This window comes from Ornithodoros turicata, unplaced genomic scaffold (genome assembly GCF_037126465.1).
Source record: "Ornithodoros turicata isolate Travis unplaced genomic scaffold, ASM3712646v1 Chromosome31, whole genome shotgun sequence".
Taxonomy (NCBI): Eukaryota; Metazoa; Arthropoda; class Arachnida; order Ixodida; family Argasidae; genus Ornithodoros; species Ornithodoros turicata.
This window is the reverse complement of record NW_026999355.1, coordinates 426,385-448,514: the sequence shown is the minus strand read 5'-3', so window position 1 is coordinate 448,514 and position 22,130 is coordinate 426,385. Positions and strand designations below refer to the sequence as shown.

At 44.4% G+C, this 22,130-nt stretch overlaps 1 protein-coding gene across 5 annotated transcripts; it reads right to left on the bottom strand.

The window, feature by feature from the left end:
• Positions 1 to 1,068: 1,068 nt before the first annotated feature.
• LOC135373724 (thimet oligopeptidase-like) lies at positions 1,069 to 21,733 on the bottom strand. 5 transcript variants are annotated; one of them, XM_064606806.1, is made up of 16 exons: positions 21,420 to 21,733; positions 15,238 to 15,421; positions 14,997 to 15,136; positions 13,076 to 13,191; positions 12,806 to 12,975; positions 11,783 to 11,895; positions 10,918 to 10,969; positions 10,677 to 10,841; positions 6,183 to 6,344; positions 4,302 to 4,367; positions 4,138 to 4,242; positions 3,919 to 4,026; positions 3,577 to 3,650; positions 2,725 to 3,088; positions 1,312 to 1,428; positions 1,069 to 1,232 (listed from the first exon to the last, which is right to left on the bottom strand). In XM_064606806.1, exons 2-16 carry the CDS (start codon positions 15,391 to 15,393, stop codon positions 1,146 to 1,148), a joined length of 1,995 nt encoding a protein of 664 aa, XP_064462876.1. In that variant the 5' UTR covers positions 15,394 to 15,421; positions 21,420 to 21,733; the 3' UTR covers positions 1,069 to 1,145. The 5 variants fall into 5 exon arrangements, with proteins under 5 accessions (XP_064462876.1, XP_064462875.1, XP_064462874.1 ...); XM_064606805.1 differs by lacking the exon at positions 21,420 to 21,733 and adding an exon at positions 17,573 to 17,883; XM_064606804.1 differs by lacking the exon at positions 21,420 to 21,733 and adding an exon at positions 17,630 to 17,883.
• Between the last annotated feature and the right edge of the window lie 397 nt (positions 21,734 to 22,130).

Genomic DNA, 22,130 nt, shown 5'->3' with positions numbered 1-22,130 from the left:
GGCAGGTTGGTCCTGTCGACCTCTTAGATTATTTTTCTTCTGATATACAGGTTGTTTCATTTTTTTTTCAATGTGAAAATAATTTGTATAAGAAAATCTGCTTGTTTGACCATTATAGAGTCAACACTATTTATCTCTGGGGAGATTTTGCCATGATTTTTGAACACTGTTATCAAATTCACCTGAGAAATTCAATTTAGCCAATTGAACTCCTAATCAGTCAACCTAATGTTTTTGTTTTCTTTACGGAAACAGAAACTGCATGCCGGAATTACCCCACACTATTGCAAAATAGATTCACTACTACAATGGTAATAGCTTTAAAAAATTGCAAAAAATGTCATTTTGAGGAGTGCAAACTGCCGGATGTGCTCAGATCTCCGAAAGAAGTGATGTGAGGAGGCCATGTACCTGCCCTTTCATTTTCCCTTTTCAAAGCTGATAATGGCAGCATGGTTGCAACCAATGGAATTTCAGACTGTGTGAATTCAAATGATTTATAATGCCGATAACAAATCATACCGTTCTAGCCAGCGAACGTCAACATTGAACGGAGTGTACACAGTGACATTCAAGTGATCATAATCTGAAAGACTGGTAATCGAAATGGTACACAGTATATGCCATTTCGGATATTAGAGGTGGTAACAAAAATGGAAACACATGCCACATTGCTGTACTCACTAAATAAAAATGACCAGCTAAACAAAAAACAAAACAAAACGACCAGCTAACCAAAAATGACCAGCTGCATTTGAATCTGGGTTTCCACTTTTCTGCAAATTTTCTATTAAATTGCAGATGCCAAAATGAAATTATTTGTGTGGTATATATGGGATATTAACTTTAAACTTGAATTGGACAGTGCTCCCAGTCACACATACAAAATTGCAGTGTCCTTCAAAGCTGCTGTGGGGTTCTGACTGCTGGACAACCCACCCTACTCCCAATACTGCGTCCAAAGTGACTTATTTATTCCTAAACATGAAAAAGATCTGAGTCTTGGTCATCACAATTCCACAAAATATTCAGAATGCTTTTCAGAAATGTAGACACATATAGCAATCCTGCAGTGAGACAGCTATAGAACTGTTTTATTTAGAAAATTGTGCACAGTAACAAAACATCTTAGGGGAAAGCCATATTTAAGCGAGAGATAATCCTTTGCTTATCAAGAACGCTTCGGTGTTAGGATCTCGCCCAAGAAAGTCCCTGAGCATATCTGCGCCATCCTGCAATGTGGAAAGAAAACATGAGGAAGTTATATGTCGAAATTGAACGAGAAGACTGCGGTAGCAATGGGCATCGCACCTTAGATCCTGCCGGCTCGAGAATCTTCTTGCGATACTCCATGCCTGTCTGTTTGTTAAATATCCCTTCCTTCTTGAAACGGGAGCTGAACAGGTCCTTGCTGAACACCTCAGTCCACTACGTAATAGAGCGTATTGCAGTAAGCATGTCTTAATTGAAAACTGTATGGAAACATGCTTGCTGACAAAGAAAGTCGAACAAATTTTAGCGCACAATTCATAAAAAATCCCAACATCGTAACAAAGGCAAAAAAAATGTGTTCCATGCTGTGGTATTGCCAGTGAAGCACACCATCAACTCAAAACCTCTTTTCATTAGGTGGAATCTGAATGATTGCAAAATATAGGGGAACTTAAAAAGAAGGCAGTAATAGCCATGCCACAGTACACCTCTCCAGAAATTAGAAACTGAAAATACGTACAACCCCTGCTGCAAAAGGGGACAGTGGCTAGTCCTGCAGCCAAGCCAAGTAGTGAATCACCTTTGCAGCAAGATCCCAGTGCCACCCCACGTTTAATGGGCTACACTTTTGTCGGAGATTCCCCTTAAAATGTAGATTATTTGTCAAGGCTTTGCCTGTGATTCAAAGGGGATTAGGTGAACGCTGAAGCTGATCCCACGGTTCCCACTTGCCCTTGAAACCATTGAATACCCCAAAATTTGAAAATGCCATTTTCAAGGTCTGGAAAAACCTGGAATTTGTTTCCAGTCCTCGAAAGCTCTTGATTTTTCATCCTTTTCTTGTTATTATGGAATTGCTAGTGCAAATTCTGCTTACTCGGAGATAGTTTTGAAACCACAGGAGTTGGCACTCTTTGCAATAAAAAAGGTCCTTGAATTTTTGTTCAAAAATTCAGTGGGAACTACCACTACATAGGAGTTGCCAATTATAACATGTGGTATGTATAATGTAGTAGGTCATGATCAAACTGCAGAAAAGTGACGCCAGTGAATGGTGTGGGATTTTCGATATCATCGTCAATCATCATCACTCATCAGCGAGGAATAAAATGCCAAAATATGTAGTTTCTACGGGTTTGAGGACGACACTCTAACAGAATGCGGAAGGCATGGTTGCAAAGGTTACATTACGGAAGCCAAAGAAAAAAAAAAGGAATTTGCATCATTAATGCTTCCGCTTTGCATAGCCATAACACGCTCATTCTGCAGAACTGAGTCAAGTTAAGCACTGTATTCGGTTTTGTAATCCAATGGCACCATTCACAGGATATGCTCATTCCACTGAAATTGTCGTGTGAGAAACCTGTGTTTGCTCCTCAAGTATAACAATCTGGCTCTACGAGCATTTCTAGTGCAAAATAGAACAGAACAATCGTGTTTTATATTCCCTTCAACGGAGCAGTCGGGCTTTTACAAAACACCCGAAGCTACTGAATCATCGGAGTTACCTACCATGTAACTGTAGTAATTTCCGTCGTAGCCCCAAGCCAAGTGACCAAAATGTGCTGCCATGTTTGTACCCTCTTGTGGCAGGCACTGTAGGAGCTTCTCTTGGATCTCCTTGTGCACCTTCTGGGTATCTACACGTGGCTGTGTGTGGATAGTGTAGTCCAAAAGGGCAAGGCTGATCTGGCGCAGGTAGGACCAAGCTGTACCTGCCAATCGTGACTCAAGCAGCAGGTCAATGAGTTCCTGGGGCAACGGCTTTCCAGTGACATAGTGACCAGACATCCTCATGAGTGGTTCTGCTTCCCAGACCCAGTTTTCAAGCATTTGTGAAGGACATTCCATGAAATCATTTTCTGTTTTCATGCCTCTGGGGTGTCAGGGAGAAACAGGGAAAACATTTCAGTCTCAATTGCCATCTCAGTAAAGGGACACAGGCAGGTGAGTCATAGGACAGGTCACTCAACAATAGAGGAAAGGAAAGCTTCATGCTGGGTCAAGTCATGCTGTTTTTGCTGTATGCACTGTGGAACCAGAATCATGGGACAGAAGTTTTTGGCTTTAATCAGGGCTCAGACCAAGGCTAAAGCTCTAACAAGATTTTGAATGATGCAAATTCAATTGCGGACAAGGAGGATATTTTTCACTTACAATGAATAATCTCCTTGTAGCTCTGTGGTGCACACATATTCACTTAAGCACTTGAAATGGCTGAAGACATAGTCAGAACCGCACAGATTTTACCATAGTTTGTTGTACACTAACCATGTTTTCCCTTGTTCGTGGTCGATTTATGAAGCACAGATTTTTGTCTTCATGAACTCCACCACACCACGTGAACTTACAGAAGAAACTTACTCAAATATGGCCAAGGTAGCTCTGCTGCAAATGCTGTGCATCGTGTGGCCAAACTCGTGAAAGACGGTTTCCACCTGTGAGAACACTACTGTTATCTATCTTCTAACATTTACATCAAACATGTGAACATGTTGCTACTAAATAGTGTACGTGATAAGTGACATGATATGTGATTGGAGTTCGGGGAGGAATCGGGTGTAACTCGAAAAAGTCACTCTACGTATGATCTGTGAGCAACAATGGCATCTGTGCTATGTATCACAACTTTTTAAAGAAAATATTCTGTACTTAACAAATATTAAAAAAAAGCATGTGCAGGGCAAAATGTACAAGTTTACTTGCATCCTCGTGAGTAAGCAGAGAGGGCTTGTCTGCAGTCGGCTTAGGGAAATTGCAGATGAGAGTGTAAACAGGAAGCTGTCTTGTACCATCTGCTTTGAGGCATCCCGGCTTTAAATAAACAAAGAACAAGCTCAGTACCAGTCACAAAATGGCCAATGATGATGCAATTTGTAAAAGGAAACTGGCTAACAAATTATTTCAGCAGACAGGACCAAGTACCTGCATGGGAGCATTGCAGAAATGGCTGTACTTGCCCTCTCTCGGGAACATGTCCAAAGCGAAGTAACCCATAAGTTCTCCTGTGGCTGCATCATTGACCTTGTACTGCAGAAGAAAACGCCGCATGAACCAACACAAGCGCTCCTGGCTTGACGCAGACCCACCAAACTCGCCTCAGGATGCCAAAGCTTTACATCTGGCACTTGCTCGAACACCAATCCAAGAAGTTGCTACAGGGATGTAGGACATCAAACAATTTCTCAGTTAAGCTGTATTATAAAATGCAAGTTCAATTCAGGTCAGCCTCAGCGTCATTCTTTTCTGTACTGACTGTGAGTAATACTTGGCCCAAGTACAACAAAAGCAGACGCTGAGGGTGTCTGTGCTACTATAGAAAAACGTACGTGAAGGAGGCCAGCAGATAATGCTGCTTTGTACTGTGCATTCAGGTGTTTACGCATTCATACTGATGTACGACACCTCGGATGTTCGGCACTTTACTCTATCCTTGGGCTCCTCTTCCATACAGTTTCCTCCTCTTCCACCTCGGGGAGGGCGCCTACATAGGCCCTGGGAGGGGGGAGGGAGGGGGCAGTCCATCCCTACCAGGATGGTATTTAAAAACATTGCCGAAAGTTGCCAGCGTGAACTGTCCGTTAGGGTGGTTGTAGCCAATGGTCTTTAGTATTCCCTATCTATTCTGGACGACTGTACGGGAGCCAGGAGTTTTGGCCGATTCCCTGGGACACCCGTTCGTACCATGACAAGGTCATTCACTTTTATATCTGGAACGGTTAAAGATGTTCTTCATTGCTGTTTGGTACTCGTTGATTGCGGCAGGTGTGCTGCGGCTGTCGTCCAAATGTAGCTTCTTGACTATACCAAGGTCGTGGTCAGCCCTTAACATGAGTGGTTCTCAAGAGGCCCTCTCATGGGACGCCGTGCAGTACGAGCGCTACCACACTCTTGTTCAACAAACAGGATTCTGCATGTTGAAGAAGGCGAAGCTTCTCGAAGTAATACTCACTTGCAGATCCATTATGGTACCGCTACCTGATGGCTTCATCCCATCTGTCTACTAAGTTTTCCTGGAACGACACTAAGAAACTCTCCTTCCAGGATCTCGATGAAGCTGTTTGGGAACCGGAAAAGTGAAAGTCGTGCCACTTAATTGCGGTGCCTGCAAGGAATTGTCGCAGGTTTTCCACCTTTGATTCGTCAGTTGCCCAAGCATCCTGCCGACAGGCGTGCTCTTAAATAAGGGACATCCAAGTGTCCGGATTATGCATACCAGCATCAAAGCAATCAGGTGTGAAGACGTCGGAGCGGCTGTCCCGAGTGAGTAACGATGAGCTCAACATTTCCGCAAGTGGTTGCTGTTGCCTTGCCATTTGATTTTGTTGTTGCTCTATAATACTGAGGATGGAATGTGTACCGAGGGGTCGGGAAGACTCTTGACTACGAGATGCAGATGATTCTTCGTCATTGTCAAGCACCTGCGGTAGCAGTCGTCGGAAGTCGTCGCGTTTCATATTCACCCTGATGACCTCTTTCTGAAGGAATCCTGTTAAGTTGTTTGCCACAGTCTTCGTAAGAAGGTAATGTATCAGTGGTTCCTCCTGTGGAGGATCTAACGTCACCTTCAGCGGAGCAACCGATGATTAGCAGTCCAGTGGAGGCTTCCCTTATTTGAAATTCTGTCCACATAATCCTGTCGACAGTGCCAGTGTATGACACCTTGGATGTAGGGCACCTTCATTCTATCCTGTGGCTCCTTCCATACAGTTTCCTCTTCTTCCACCTTGGGGCGCGCATCTACAAAATACTGACTGACTGGCATACATACTGGGCGTGACGTTTTCCGTGGCACCCTTGAAAACCTGCTCTAGAGCCACAAGGTACATTACCATAGGGGTGCTTTTAAAGTCATAGGAAACATAGCTATGAGTACTGCCACCTACTAATAAGAAAGATTGCTTTTTTATTGCAAATTCTCTTTTGCTGCAAGAGCTCGATGTTTACACAAATACATAAAATTGACATACCTCATATATTTCGAGCAGCCGAGTCAGAACAGTATCAAGGGGAAAGTATTCCCGCAGCTTTTCGTGGTCAACGTTGTAGATGCAGTTCTTGGCCATGTTGTCATAGTATCTGATGTCCCAATAGTTCAACTTCCCATCAAATGGTATGCCAAGTTGTTGACACTGTTTATGAAAATGAAATCTGTAGCCAGCCTCCCTTCCTTGCCTTGTGACAGGAGGCTTTTTTTGACATACTTTATACAGTGAAAAGTTTCATTCTCCAGTGACATCAATAATGACAGAAAAATGTACTATGGCCTTCCTTGAAGCATTTTGCAACTGCAGGAATGACTCATTGTTCAAGGCTCAATCCTATTTTAACTGAAGCGCATGCCATGAAGCTTTTAAGCTACTTTGACAGAAGCAGCTGCCATGTAGTACTGCTGATGGTGTCATGAATCAAGACGATACAAAAACAATCAAGACGAAAGGAGACTAGAGTTTCTGTTCGGGCTGATATGATTTTCGGATGATTCAGGTTCGGACAAAGGCTAGGTTCCGATTCAGCTCCAGGGCGACATATATATGGGTTCAAACTGGTTCTCAAAAATATTCACTGGTTCAAAACTGGTTCGTTGCATAACATATGTGCAATTAAGCTGTATGTACGCTCTGAAAACCTTCTTGCCTAGCGATGCCTGCAATAACAACAACAATAAGCTTAATTTTTCTCTCCACTGTTTATTTGTAGTTTCGGGGTTGAACATAATGAAATGCATGTAACAGAAAGAACGTAGATTTGGCTCGACACGAACAGAGTCTTTATGGTTTTGCAAATTATAGATTACTAGGTAATACATATACAAAATAAAACTTGTCAGTCAATCTGACTGCGTATCTGTCGACAGGGCTACTTCAGAAATGAGCGCAGCAAAATATACTAACATCATCTAGAGCAGGGGCCTCAAACTCAAATTGAACCACAGGCCGCATTGAGGGTTGCATCATGGAGCGTCACACAGACAAGAAAAAACAGTAATTACCATAAAATATCCTAAAATACCACAGAATAAAAATACCATAAACACAAAAAACAGGAGCGGTGTAGCTATTGCAGAATCGGACAGTGTGCGCAAAATTCATTACTGGAAAATCTCCACTTGACAGACAAAGAGAAATAAACAAGCTACCTTTCCAGATCGGGTACAGGAAGTGCGAAAAACAATTCGAGGGGAATACGTAGTTCGTCAGAGATGACTGACAACGTTCGGTGGCACTGACATTATCTCATATTTACACATTGTACTACCTTTGCTTACAGCTTCAACTTAGAAAAAGAAATAGAAAACAGATAGAGAAACAGTAAGCTGACTTTATCGACATTGGATAATTTCAGATTTGCTACTTTAGTGGCACTCCTAAAAAATTGAAATATAATGGCTTTTGTGCGTCTTTATTTGTTTTTCTCTGCCTCTTTCTGTTCCTTTCTAGTCACTCTCGCCACGGTCTCTCACTACTCTCTCTGGTCAGGAAACTCCGGCAGAATACAATGGAGCGACTTGCTTAGGGTCCAGAGGTGTCGCACGGGGGCACTAGTGTTGATCGGCGGGGGGCGCCGTCCTCTGTTAGCAGACGACAGAGCCATAGGGTGCCGGGGAGTGCCCCTCGATCTACCAGAGCGCCATCGCGCTGCCGCGCCTAATGAGTTTTTCACCTGAGTTTCCGGACCAGAGAGAGTATTGAGAGACTGTGCTCTCACCGCTGATATCTGCAGAAACTGCTGTTTCTGTAAGCTCAACTTAGTGTGAGGATTTAGATGACCCCATCTTATCTTAATCCTCACATTAGATGCAGTGGTAGTTTACCAAAGTTCACGTGATAGACCAGGTTGCTGTGGCTGTAACTTATTGAGGATCATAAGCCACAAGACGAGCCTCTCGTCGCATGCTCGTTTGGGGTGCTCGGACAGCTACTTGCGCTACTGTGCATCACAGACAGTATATGTGCAACAGACTTATGTGCAACATAAGCATGTCACAAAAGTTTGCTCCAAGAAACATTGAAATACAGGCGAGCTTGTTTATTACGATCTTCAATATAATGATAACTCCGGTATTACGATCAAATTGCTGGTTCCCGTCAGCTCAACCATTTAAGTACATGTAAACAAGAGGTGATATAGCGATCACCGCAAAAGCGTTGGCTCACGTATAGGAATCAGAATTTTCCCGGCGGCCGGTAAAACGTGTGAAAAGGGCAAGATTGCACCTTTTCACTGAAAACAAATTACGCTGGCATTTTCAAGAGCCCTAGCCCCCATGAGCGTTAAAGTGAGAATGCGGCGCATGTATCTGCGCATCAGTGTTGGGGACTAGATGCGCGCGTTGGAAGGCGCGCGACTTCAAAATGGTGGAAGGGACTCGTGAGAAGTAGAGGAGGTTGTTCCCTCTCCACATCATTCTCTTGCCCTGAAGTCTTCCTCTTTTTGTTTTCTGGTTTGCTGCGTGCTACGATGGCCATCTGCGGTTCCAAGACGCGTTTTGACGAGAAAAACTTGTGGCTCAACCCGAAGTTGCACGTGCCCGACGGGTTTTGTACTGGCGCAAAACCGGCATTCTACTTGTCCCAATCTACTTCGTTGACGTGATCCCAGGCGGCAATTTCGCGAAAGCTGGTTTTTAACGATACTCTGATATAACGATCGGACTTCGCGTTCCCATCAATATCGTTATAAACGGGCTCAACTGTATTTGAAAGGCTGAATAACCCCAGATAAACAACTTCAATGTTTCTGAACCTTTACTTGAACCGATAACCGATACTTCTTCAATCGGATCAGTTGCAGTTCAGCTTCAAGATGGCGGCCGCAATATCAGGTTCGTTCTGCTACAGGCCAACCGAAAAATAATTGTTCCTTTCGGTTTCAATACTCTGAAGGATACAGCCTCACAGCAGTACCAATATTTTTTACATGTTCTCGATGCATGGTGCCACCAGCATAGCTCAGCAAAACTCACTCATGCTCAATGTGATGAATGAGTTGAGCATGAGTGAGCATACGGAGAGCTGAGCACAAGACGCGTGAGCAAACGAGGAGATGAGAATGAGCGGAACTCACTCACGAGCATGCTCATTCGTGCTCACTGTGGGAGCTGAGTAGGAGTGAACTTGAGTAATGCTCACGCCTCACGCCTTTCGTCACAACCTACATGGTTTCATCTTTACTTCACCTTACCTCACTGCCACCTCCTAACCTCGTCTCACCCTCACATAATACACATCACAAGAGCACAACTATCCTCAATCATCTTCACAGTCGTGACAACCTAGAGATCTGCGAGGTGAGACAGCAATCCAGAATCAGAGGCAACTCCATGCATGCAAGCGTGAACACCCAGGTAGCTCAGCCAGAGATGGAAAAGCCAAGCTGAGCGCGAATGAGCAAACGAAGAGCTCAGCTCCGAGTGGGTGAGTGTGAGTGAGCAAACAGGGAGCTGAGCAGGGAATGAGTGAGCACGAGTGAGTGCCGACCTCTGGCCACCAATACCCACACGAAGTTGAAACGTAGTGTCTCAATTTAATGAGTTTGTACTTCCAGAAGCTCCCAATCAGGGTTGCGGAGTTGCCACTCTGCGGTTGGAATGATTCCGGAATCATTCCAGATTTATCAGAGCCCAGAATGGAATTGGAATGGAATGGCGGAAACTGTCCTGCAAATGGAATTAGGCATTTTTTCGCAGGCGGAATGGAATTGGAATGTAATGGTCTGGGTGCCACACGGTCAAGGGCGATGGTTTGGTTTGGTTTTAAGAAAAAATAAAATGGAGATTTTGGCTTCACTAGTGTGAGGCCCGCAACCCCACATCACTTGCACCAGTTACTTTAGTGGAAAACTCCTGTAATGATGATGCCAATGAAGACGAGGAGAGGAGGAGGGCGAAATAACCTTGTCTTTGTGCTTTTTCCGAGCTGGGTAATGTCAATCTCCTCTACAGCACTGCTGGGCTAGCTAGTACGGTTACCGGTCCTAATTATTTTATTGGTGGAATTAAAAGAATGGAATGTGGTTGCCAAGCCATTCCAGGAGTGGGAATTGACTATACCTCTTCATTCCGAGGAATCGAAAGGAATAGAATTATCACAAATCTTCATTCCTCGGAATGGAATTGGAATGGAATGGGTGATCCCATTCCGCAACCTTGCTCCCAATGCTGGGTGAGTTTGTAATGTAATGTTGCTTCTGCATATTATACAAATGGGTCACAAAAGTGTTTATGATTATCAGAGCCGTCCCGATGAGGGGACAGCCACACCGGGCGCCCTTGCCAGAGAGGGCGCCGAACGGCGGGTCCTGGGAGGTTGGTTGGACTACATGAAGCTCGAGTCCAATCTCAGCAGCTCAGACAAACGTTTAATTTTCTTTCGTGAGGGAAGGGCTTCATGTTACACTGCCTAGGGAGGAAACTCTCCTCGGGACAGCTCTGATGATTATACATGTGTCAATGAAACTCATACCTCTTCCTCCTTGAGTTTAAGAAAAACTTGCTTTTCCTTCTGCCACAAAGGTTGCAGTTTTTCTTCCATGCCAGTCAGAAAGTTGTAGACGGTATCCCTCGATTTGGCCATTGATATTTCCGTGACAAAACTGACATTGTCGGGATACCCGAGCAGGACAGCTTTCTGGTCATAAGGAAACATAGACTTAAAAGAGAAGCCTCCCACAGCTGCGAGCGCAAACAATTTCACCAGACACTACCTCGTGTCTTAAAGCGCCCAGCTTATCTATCGTTGGAGTGTTCTCCAGACAGCTGCACATGAGGAGGAGAGAAAGACAAGCAGTGAGATGCGCTTCAAAATCAGATAGCATTTTTAAAGGGACTATCGCATCCGGGAACGTATGTATGAGACCGATACGGTAATGTTCGTCACCGCTTCACAATCAACTTGCCAAAGTTTCTCTTCCGAAAACAGCTTACATATTAAATAAACCAGTTTTAAAGACCCACACTCCCCTTGCAGCTAACACCATGATGACGTAAGTCAGGCATACCAACGGGAGCGCAGCGCAGGCGGTTGTCTACGAGGTCGTCTGCTTGGCGTTCACATTGCAATATACCAAGTGAAAAGTCCTCGGTAAATACGCAGACTTTCGCTTATCAGTGTGAGTGACTATGTTGTGTGGAACACAGTGTTATGCTCCTGGCTGTACAAACATGTCCTACGCTAACCAGAAACAACATTCCACAATCCGAGCACAGAGCAGATGCCGTTCCCTAGTATTCCGGCTCGCCGTCGGCCGGCCGGTCGCCAAGGCTACCAAAGTCCCTCCAGCCGCTCCCTGATTGGTCTCGGCCGTGCCAAAGGGCGCTCACTAATTGGCCTTGTCCGGGTGACGTTTCCACAGAGGGAATCCCGGAATACTCTCAGCATGCGTCGTCTGCTTTTGCCATGTGTTATATCAAACTGCACAGGAACAACGCCACCAATTCGCGTAGGATTTTCGTCATTATTATCAGGGATGAACGCAGAGTAAAACAAGTCTGTGGTTTCGGAATCGACCAAGACGGAGGCGATAGTCCCTTTAAATTTCACAGTGTATAAATTTTTTAAAGATTCATCACCAGGATCCACGAGCAAAGTCCATGCGGCGGCGCGTCTCAGGGTGCTTCGCCTTGTTCATTACGGACATGCAGTGGGGTGGTTTCATCGTAAGCTTCCGCTTCCCTGATTCAACCTGACAAATGTGACGAATAGCTCACTGAAAAATATGTTACGCAGTTATGGAGTCTCACCATCGCTGTTCTAACTGAGGACTCAACATAGCTAAATCATGCGGGTTGGTGTCTCTCCATAATGTTATGTGCACTATCCAGAATAAGGACCCTTTGTATGAACTCCCATGGCCTACTGATGACAATAGAACTCTTCTGCAACCAGGGGGAATACCTGGTTCGCAGTATGCTTATGGAATGACTTGTGAAGAGGATAAACAGCTAAAGGACATTTTATGCAGCTGGCTATGTATTCCAAGCATTGAATACCAGCCGTCCGATGCTGTCTGTTGAGCAAGCAAATAACGAGTGCATTGTATAGATATGTCTATGGCAGCACGTGTCAATCTCTAGCTTCCTCTCATTCTGTCAAAACACATTTCCCAGTCTTCCCTATTTACATACCTATGGATGAGGTGATTGGTTGCAGATCACTTTAGATTGGTACAAAAAAAGTTGGATTTCAATGTTTTTAGTGGAATCCATCCTTTATGCATTTGTCTTCTTTGACAAAAAAGACAGCTTGCACTGGCCCTCCGCACAAAGAATTGCAAAGAATGGCACAAGGCCTACCCGACTATTGAGTTGTTGCCTCTGGAAACATATTTCCTGGATTATCATTAAATCCAATAGATACGAAAGAAGAGGCAAAGTTTCCACACAAGTGAGCACAAGCACACTGGACCCCTTATCTACATCACCCTCTCTTTAACTGAAATTGAACAAGTTTCAGAAAGAAGAGCATATTGCAAAGCATAGTTATTCCTCATGAGAATGCATGATGTTAAGGTACCTTCTTTTTAAACATTTATACACCGATCTAATGGTCAAGAAATTAAACTTCTTTTAACCCCTTCATTAGGGGTTTCATACCAATTCAAGACTTTTCACAAAGTCTTCAGGAATGCCGTCAAGTTCTTGCTCTGTGAACTCAATGGTGGAGCTCTCTTCATTGAGTACGCCCATATACTGAATGCACAGGTCGTTGATTTCATTTGAGAGGTTCTTAACTTGCTCTTGGATGTTGTTTGGTAGGTGGAGACCTGGCACAAAACACAATGGGTTAGTTTAGTTCCCACATGCAAATTCCACAACTGTAATGCCACATTTGAAGCAGATTTAACCAGATGTATCTTGACATACCATTCCTTTCACCAAGCTTGATCAATCTCTTCAAGTACCTCTGCATTTCTGCGGGCAGCACCGTTGCATCTTTTTGTTGCAGTGCTCTCAACTTCTCAAATATATCTTGCCGCATGCTGTGAACAAGAGTGCCCCCCTTTGAAGAGGAGAATGAGCAGAGGACATTTAGTAAAGAAATGTTACAACAACAATCTTTTAGATGAGGAGCGGGGAGTGGCATCACCAGGGGCGATACTCTGCCTCATCGCTGATGGTGATGTGGGGAATGAAACAATGAGCCCCTTAACAATAAGGGTCGAAGTCCTACTGTGTCGTTAAAGGGCCTTGAGGGCAGAGTGTTGGTGGGCTGGATTTCGCCAGGGACCAAGCATTTTGATAGAGAGAAGGGGCGAGAGTCCAACTGAGTAAGAGACCTGGAGAGTGCAGTTTCGGAAGGTTGGTAGTGTCATGATGTGTCGAAGAATAGAACGTCTCCTCTCGGCAATGCAATACTCGTCCGCTTCCAATACATGCTTCTGTGGCGCTGTCTGCCTGATCATTCCCCACGACACCCACAATGAGTTGAAACCACTGGAGAACCAGCCTGTGGCCTGCTTTGTACACATATGATGGTAAGCCATTAACACATCTGTGACTAGGGGTGCGGATGAACCTCGTACGACAGAATTCTCAATAGCGTGCAATGCAAATTTAAGAGTCAGTGAAGACTGCCCATTCCAGCGGGATAATATCAGTGATGTGCTGCAGAGAGAAAAGGACGGCATAGAGTTCCCCAGCTGCTGATGAGGCTGGATGCTGCATGAGATTTGCTCAACTATAGAAGGCCTTTGGGATACACATAAAACTGAAGGATGAAGCACTTTCCCTCCCCAAATGAGACTGAATGAAACCCAGCAACCACGATGTTCCCAGGATGTTTTCTGGGGGACGCAAAGAGTTTGGGGGGGGGGGGGGCGGAGCATGTAGCCAATACATACTGGACAATAGAGTGGCGGGATGTGGTGGATTAGATCCAGATTATCATGAGAACCTCGACAGGTGATTTCGACAGGTGATCTTGGAGCTCAGGGGAGGGGAGGAAGGGCCCCTTTGTCCCTCTCTTGGAGCGCTCATGCTAGCTACAGTTTCCTGAAGGTGTTCTCCTTGTGGCACTTATTGTTAGATCCCTTCACATCTAGACATAGGGTCCGGAGTTAGGCGCCACGGGACAGTGCGGATACACGTGTCAGTGCCAGTGCTACGTGCATCGAGGCTGAAGAACATGTACAGAATTTTGAGAAGTGATATTCTGAGGCAGATGGGAGCCACCCTGGACCAGACAGGCAGCGAACATCGAACAACATCTACGACAACATTTGCTGCAGACATACTTGACCACTTGCACTGGCACATTTTCCCTGGTTCCAGGCGACTGTTTACTGCTCAAGCCTTTGACAAGCCACGTCGAGCTTATTCTTCACTGCCAGTTTCTTAAACCAGACTTAATCTACGTTCACCACTACATCCACCACTCACTGGTAAACTTATTTATTATCGTTCCCGTGTGACAGTTTCCGACTGTGTCACACTAGTACCTCCTCCCAACCTTCAGTGATGGTCGCTTTGACCGACCACCACATTATGGTCATAGTTACCGCTGCGCCAATGAACCATGAATAATCATCATCATCATCACCGACCACCACATCATGCGTAGCTGTAAGAAAAAATTTTCTGTTCGTGTTGATTGTAACAGCACGTTGGTTATTATCCAGAGACACATTTGCTGGCAAGAACATAGCCTGCTTGCGGCATTTGCGTACTGTAACGTACAGGAGCAACGGTGAGTCTTCAAACGGTGCTTTACATATGGGTTAGTGGATTTGCAAGAAAGAGCGGTTGCCATGGACTTGAGCTCAAACACATTAATCGCATCACTTACCTCGTTTCAACGTAAAACTTTCGGATCAGCTGCTCCGCCTCTGCACACTCTTTTCGTAGCTCTTTGTCTGGGGCAACATACTGGGCCACCATCAAGTAGTATTCCTCGTTCTGTGAACGTCGGTCTAAATCTGCCAGTACCTGGTATTTCAAAGGAAGCACAAGAGGTAAGGGTGCAATATACAAAGTGATATATGCACAGAAGCATTGCTGAAGGAGAGAAAATAATATTGAGCACTTACATTTAATACGTTCTCAAACGTCGCCTCCTCTGTCTTCAAACGGCCCACTTTATCGTACTCAGCTCGTAACTCATCAACAGCACTGTTTACACGCAACAGTAGCTCGTTGGGACTTATACTAAAATCCCATGGTTGGATAATTCCGAGCGGAAGCATCTTGTGTAGTGGACGATATATATACTGTCTGAAAAGAAGAAAAAAAAAAAAAAAAAAATCACTGGAAATGACATGTAGCTCTACATTGGCAAACATTGTTGAATGTCGGTTGTGAATGTCGGTCCTCTTAAAATGAGGAAAAGTAATGCCCACAAACAAACGGAACTGCAACTTAGGCACTATAATAGCTGCATTCTTTTCGTCTGCACCTCTTCAACTAGTTCAGGGAGTGCAACATTTTCTAATTCTTTTTGGGGTGCCTCACACACAGGGCTAGCTCTAGGCATGTGCTGCTGGTGCAGCTGCTACCGTGCCCCGTGCCTATGGCAAACATTACCGATGTCAAGCGGAAAAGACAACTCCCTCAAAGCACAAGTCCAACGTGCAATCCATTACACCACGGACCAGCCTTGCAATGCTCTCGGTCAAAAAGATATATAGCAGAACCTGTTGACTTATCAGGTATTATTTCCGAGTTCTCCCGAAAGAAGGGAAGAAAAATAGTTTTGTAGTATGATATCTTCACAGTATTCTAACCAACAGTTTAGTGCTCATATCAACATGTATTAAATTGGTACAGTGCAGAAAATTGTAGTAAAACGAACAAGTAAAGATTTTGTCATACTGCTTAAGCACTTTTGTTGTTTTGTCACTGATGATTCAGTGTTTTATGGCACAAACATAACTCTGACCGTGATGCAGTTTTTTGCTCTTTTGTGTGCTTTCATAATTTTTTTTTATATTAGGCCCCACGCTCGTGTTGAGACGCGCCTGCTCCCACACTACACTTGCACGTCCCCATTCTCTTTAAGTAGTGCTGACCTTAAACATGTTCCCCCCGATATCCTTGCACTGCATCTCTCTGTGGTGCAAAGGTTTGCGCAGGAGAATGTGCATGTAGGAGACGACAGCATCAGCCACTGGGCTGATAGCTTTGCCGGTGCTGTCGGATGACGGCGAAGATGTGATGAACAATGGGGAATATCTGTATGTACCATCAAGTAGGAAGACGTACAAATCATAGCATATAGCTAGGAAAAAGTAATTGTGGCAAGAAACGGACTTTCGCATCGGTTAGATAGGTGTAACCCAGATGTTAAAAAAGTTTACGTCATAATAAGGCATGTGTTTTCCTCTGTGGCTATGCAATTCCATCATGCGGTTCTAGTTGCATGCGTTTGCGAATGCCCGTGTATGTGGCAGCCTATGGTAGCGAATGCCTGCCTATTGCACCATGGTTGATAGCGCCCGCATAATATTCCACAGCCAATGTTGCTCTCAAATCTCAATCAGGCGCGGATCTGGGGTGGTTCCGGATCACCCCCTCACTTCGAGACTTGAACATAGGGTTCAATGGACCAATCCCAGCATGCACGTGGCACTTATCCACAGTGCCCCCCCCTCGGGAAAATCCTAGATCCGCCCCTGGTCTCAATGTAAACGTAGCCCATTGCTTGCGTCTGTTCTACGACCATGCTTTGTAGTGCACACGTTAGTTTGTTGAGAACAGGCACTGCCATGGCTGTAGCCCTAAACTAAACTGCAAGCCTTGTGCACACCGTGGAGCCAATCTTGAACTTTCAGAATACAATCGTTATCGTTATATTTAAAATTTGCGCGCTCCAATGCCGCTGTGGTAGGCTCGCGCAAGAGCTCGTGGCGAATCACAGGCCGAAGTGATGCATTTTACCAGCGTTGTACGTATCGCCGTTACAGTAGGAGTGCGAATCATGATACTTTTTTAAATCAGTACTGGAAAAGTATTTCCGTTACAAATTTACAGTAACGCGATCTCTGTATCGTTACCTATACCGCTACTTTTTAGTGCACATCCTTTCTTCACCGACCATATTTCTCACTCTTATTCATTGTCAATGGTCCACCTAGCCCTCGACAAGAAGCCTGTGGACACGCCACTTGCTCTGTAACCGGAATTATGGAATTATACCAATGACATGTTCAGTGTTTTTCTTTGAAACTGGAGGAAATAACCACGCTGTGTTCAACAAAAGAGTTCAGGGCAACGAACAGAGTGTCAAAAGAGTCTTTGACAGTGCGTTTTGGATTCCACTGCTAAGCTGCCGTGTCGCACTGAGTCACGCTAACATAGACTGCGGCGTTGTTAACTTCGGATAGGATTTCTTGGTCATTGGACGATATGTGTAGTTATGACACTAACGTAATGGTCACACTGGCCTCTGTCACTTAACCGCAACCCTAAACTTAGTGCACTAACGCGTTAGTGCAACACTTGCCAAGTGTTACACTTAGGATTGTTTCGTGCAAGCGGGCCCATGTCCTGCAAGGATGGCAGAAGACGACTTCGAGAACCAGCTATTGATAAAAGTCAAGTATAACGTCAATTTGTCCCTTCTATGTTGTTCCAGCCTCAGAACATCAGTTCTTTCAAGTATAACGTGTCCAAGCTACTTATGAAACATTTGCTGTCTTTTTACAGCAAAACTGTTCACGTAAGCGATATTTCATGTTGCATTATCTTCGTATTTCAAACAAAACTATCGCGCAAAGTATCGCGTTACTTCTTTTTAGTAACGGTAGCGGTATTCAGTTACTTTAAAAAAAGAAGTATCGATATCGGTATTTCGATACTTTTAGTCACTGATCTCTATGTATAAAGGCTGGATCGCGCATGGGAGAGGGGTTCGTGGGGGAGAGGCACGCATTCGGGCCGCCATGTTGGGAGGCCCTAAAGCGCTTTGTGCGCCCATAGAAAACAATGGGAGGCAACAGAGATTGTGAGTATTTATTGCGCTGCAGGCGTTGATCGTTGTTTGTCGTTATACAATTTTGTAAGGTGCCAGTATACTGATGTATCCTAACAGTGTTTCACAGGTGTCCTGCCGTTCGATTCTTAATTACGTTATGTTTTGCATTCCGAAACTAGACCGTCACTGCAGTGTAGCACTGGGGATTGTACTACAGCACGTTTCCCAGCCAATATTTCAATAAGAAACGATGTGAGATTAACAACAACCATGTATATAATCTCCCGTGCTGCGTTCTGGACAAAAATTGTTCCACAAAGAACGGTCCCAGAAAGGATATACCCGCATGGTAGAAAAAATCGTCCCGTAGAATCACAGCCGTTGTTTCAGACAGGCGTATGCGTTTAGTGTGATTTATATCAAGCAAGAAAGAGTCTTTTAGTGAACGACAGTGGTGTCTTCGACGTAATGCCTCGCAAACATGAACACACCGAAGCATCTTAAACAATTACTTCACGCAATTAGATCACGCTTAGGCCAGTTAATCTTGGTATTGATGTAAACTTAATCAAGTTACTTAGTAAGTGGTAACACCACCTTGAGACACAAGACTTATTTCCTTTTGAAGTACCGCACTTTTTTTTTTCTTCCTTCACTTGCTCTGATTATTTGCAGGTGAAATTGAATGTCCTTCACGCGTACTCACATGCTTTTGCTGAATAGAACTGCAGCGTGAACAAAGCTGCGTAGGGACGAGGGCCTGCCATCCACTGCTGACTTTGTCCTGCTTGTTATGTGGAGCACGTTGCAAAAAATGCAGCTGCACATCTGAAACTCCAATCATTATCATCGTCATCTAAAAGGGAGTGTGGTAGCAGTGCCGTGAAACCAGGCACGATTTCTGAAGATCTTCTGTGACACTTTCCGCAGTTTGCATACTTTTCTGCAGCGTCAGTCTCTCTCATAGGAGTTACTTTGCATTAACAGTGACTACCATCTTACATTTTAATGTGTGAGGGCTCTCTTGCACTACACATGTACGGTTTCCAAACTGCAACATGACGATTTATAGCTTGAAACGGGAGCCCCGGTGTACCCTGTCTATGAAATGATACCAACTGAATCATGTCAAACGTGATGTTTAATGGAAGATGGCTTTCTTGGTTGTGCATTCTGCGTGACAAAGATGTAACACAATATGCTTTTGTAAAGAAGATAAGTGATGTTATGCTCTATGAATAAAGAGAATATACATTTTTCAAGTTCAACATTTATTCTGGCATATATCAAGCATCACAATGAATGTGCAGGGAAGTGACAAAACAATACATTTATTGTTTTGTGACCTCCCTGCAATGACAATATATATCTCAGGAATGACAATGTACAGGTACACTATGCAAATTTGTTGCACCCAATTTTCATACATGCTGAATTTTAAATTTTTGTTTTGCTGCCTATGTGTTCAGTATATTACAAATTGCTTAATGCAAACAACACTTTGTTAATTTCAAGCTTTTTGCTCCCATCTAAGATATTCCTACCCTGAAGGAACTGCCACTTCGACACCATAAAATATTCAGTAGGTTTCACTCTGGCAGGCCCTGCCACTGCAAATTTCCTGAATTGAAATCCTTCAAACTGTGTCATAATCTTAAATACGTCAGTATTTCTGCAAGTAGTTGACATGCTGGAGGACACTCCTCCTGCAGCTAAGGCAACCACAGAGAGTTCCAAGAGGCCGAAGGTAAACCTACAGCTGCATGAGTGTGATCAACAGTAGAGCATTCTCAAGAAATAATTTTCTTCTTATAGCATATATGTGCATGCCTATTAACTGAAACAATGATCACAGTTCCACAACGAGTTTCAATTCCTGAGGGTGTATACTGTAGAGGTGGGTTAGATCTACAACAGTTTATACAAGATATTACATACTATGAATACCTTTAAAAATCTCATGTTACACATATGCTTTTACTTTTTGGAGGTGCTGCGGTGATCGAAGTGTGTGGGCACTGCTCAGGTTTTGCACCCATTTCTTGCGTATGTCGAGGCAGCTGTGAAGGACAGAACATTGGTTAGGATGCAACTAGTTAAAAATAAATATGTTGTTTAGTAAGAGCATTGCATAAATGTTTAAAACATCAGTTAAAAACAGGGTTTACAATTCCAATATATTTTAAGAATTTCAACGTTTAAACGCTGTTCTAAAAAGAATTATAGCTTCATCACCAAGACACAATGCTGGGTGAAGGGGTCTAAGGTGTATATAAAACTCTCTGAAGTGATGTGTTTCATGATGTGAACATGTAAAGAGAATGTGCAAAATTGAGAGAGGCTCACCACAGTGCGTGCACTGGGGTGGTTCCTCCCCGTAAAGTTTGAACCTGTGAATGAGGAACATGATACTTATCTGTAAGCTCGATCGCATCAGACGATGACACAGATGATGCTCGATGACACAGACGATCCTCTGGGTAGCCCCCGTGACGAAACCTGTATTGAGAGACCACACTGTTACAAATAACACGACAAGCTGCAAATTATTATTATCGCAACAAGCTAACAACATAGCTCAGACACAAAGGCGGTATCCAAGTCACACCACAAGGATTCTTCGTCACAAATCAAACCAAGGTACAAAACAATACCAATACATGAAAAAAGGTGACCCTCTTGGTCTTATTACGACGTAACACTGAACTTATACGCGAAGGTGGTTCAAAGAAATGACTGCGCACTTGCTTCCGTAGAGAACACTAGGTACCGTGCTAGCAATGCATGCAGAAAAGCGCTCGAGTGCTCGCACATATTGATGGCACCACTATCAGTGTAGCGTACCATGTTCTCTCCAGCATATTATGCACTCAAACTGTATTTGCCGGCGTTTAAAATGCAAGTGTGTTCGATTGAACCTCGGAAGAGCGATCAAACAACTTGCACCCAGTGCTGGTTTTGGGCAAAAAAAACACTTCATAATTGTCAAATAAATGTACAGAATGGACGCCTATTTATTCCTTGATAAAGAATGACTCACCTGTAGAAATTTCGGCCCTGTATCCTTCCCGGTACGGTTGGTACGACCGTAATTGCAAGAAGTTGCCATGATCGCTGCGGCGACTGTTTTGGGTACAGTAAGATGGCGGCCGGTTGCCGCACGCTCGCGCTCCCTATCCGCGATCCAGCCTTTTACAATCGAGATCAGTGCTTTTAGTCAAGTAACGAGTACCGATATCGCGATACCATATTTCGGTAACGGGTACAACACTGCATTTTACGTTAGAAGGGTATGCCTACGTATACTGTCACCAAGTCCTTGGGCGTAGCTTGAAGGAGCACCTTTGTGCAACGTGTAACCAGTGTAAACTTGGGCGCTTGGGCTTCGGGAGAGGAAAATCAGTTGCGCTGCGCATGGGCATGGGCTAGAAGTGATGTCACGTGTCTTTCTTTGCCGCCGCCGTGCCGTCTGCTCGCTTCGCGTGCGTCCCAGTCGACGCGGAACTACAGTGGCTAGAAGGAGAAGTGTGCCGGGCGCCGGGAAATAAGCGCGCAAGTCGCCACAGTCCCCCAAGGTCGCCATTTTCCCATGTATTTGTTCCTATCCCGATGCGTGCAATGCCGGAGGCCGCCCTTAGATACCCCATTGTTACCAGACGTTGGCTTGCATAGATTGTAGCGCGCTAAAGATCCAGTTGAAGCACAGTCCAAGCCAGGCCAAGTCACCGAAGGAGAAATGGACGACTGCAGCGCCTGCGGCGCCTGGTACAACAGGTACGCTGTGTGATGCACGCAGCCGTGCACTAGAGCCTTCCGATCGCTCAACACGTTTAAAAACGGGACCAAAAAGTGAAACACGACAGAGAAAGTTGTTATACGCGTTTTATTTGGACATATAAAGACTAGATTCATTCGCAGAAACAACAAAAACATTGTGCCGCTAAACTTAGCGCGCTGAAGTGATCCGGAACCACAGGGGTGACACAAACCCGCCATTGTTGTAACTACCCT

What these genes read in the sequence shown, in the direction of transcription:
- LOC135373724 (XM_064606803.1), bottom strand. Translation starts at nt 15,489, where the DNA reads ATGTTTGCCAATGTAGAGCTACATGTCATTTCCAGTGATTTTTTTTTT. An exon ending in AAGTTTTACGTTGAAACGAG is followed by an intron (nt 13,192 to 14,996) that starts GTAAGTGATGCG and finishes TCTTGTTCACAG; the next exon opens with CATGCGGCAAGATATATTTG. An exon ending in GGCATCCTGAGGCGAGTTTG is followed by an intron (nt 4,243 to 4,301) that starts GTGGGTCTGCGT and finishes TTTCTTCTGCAG; the next exon opens with TACAAGGTCAATGATGCAGC.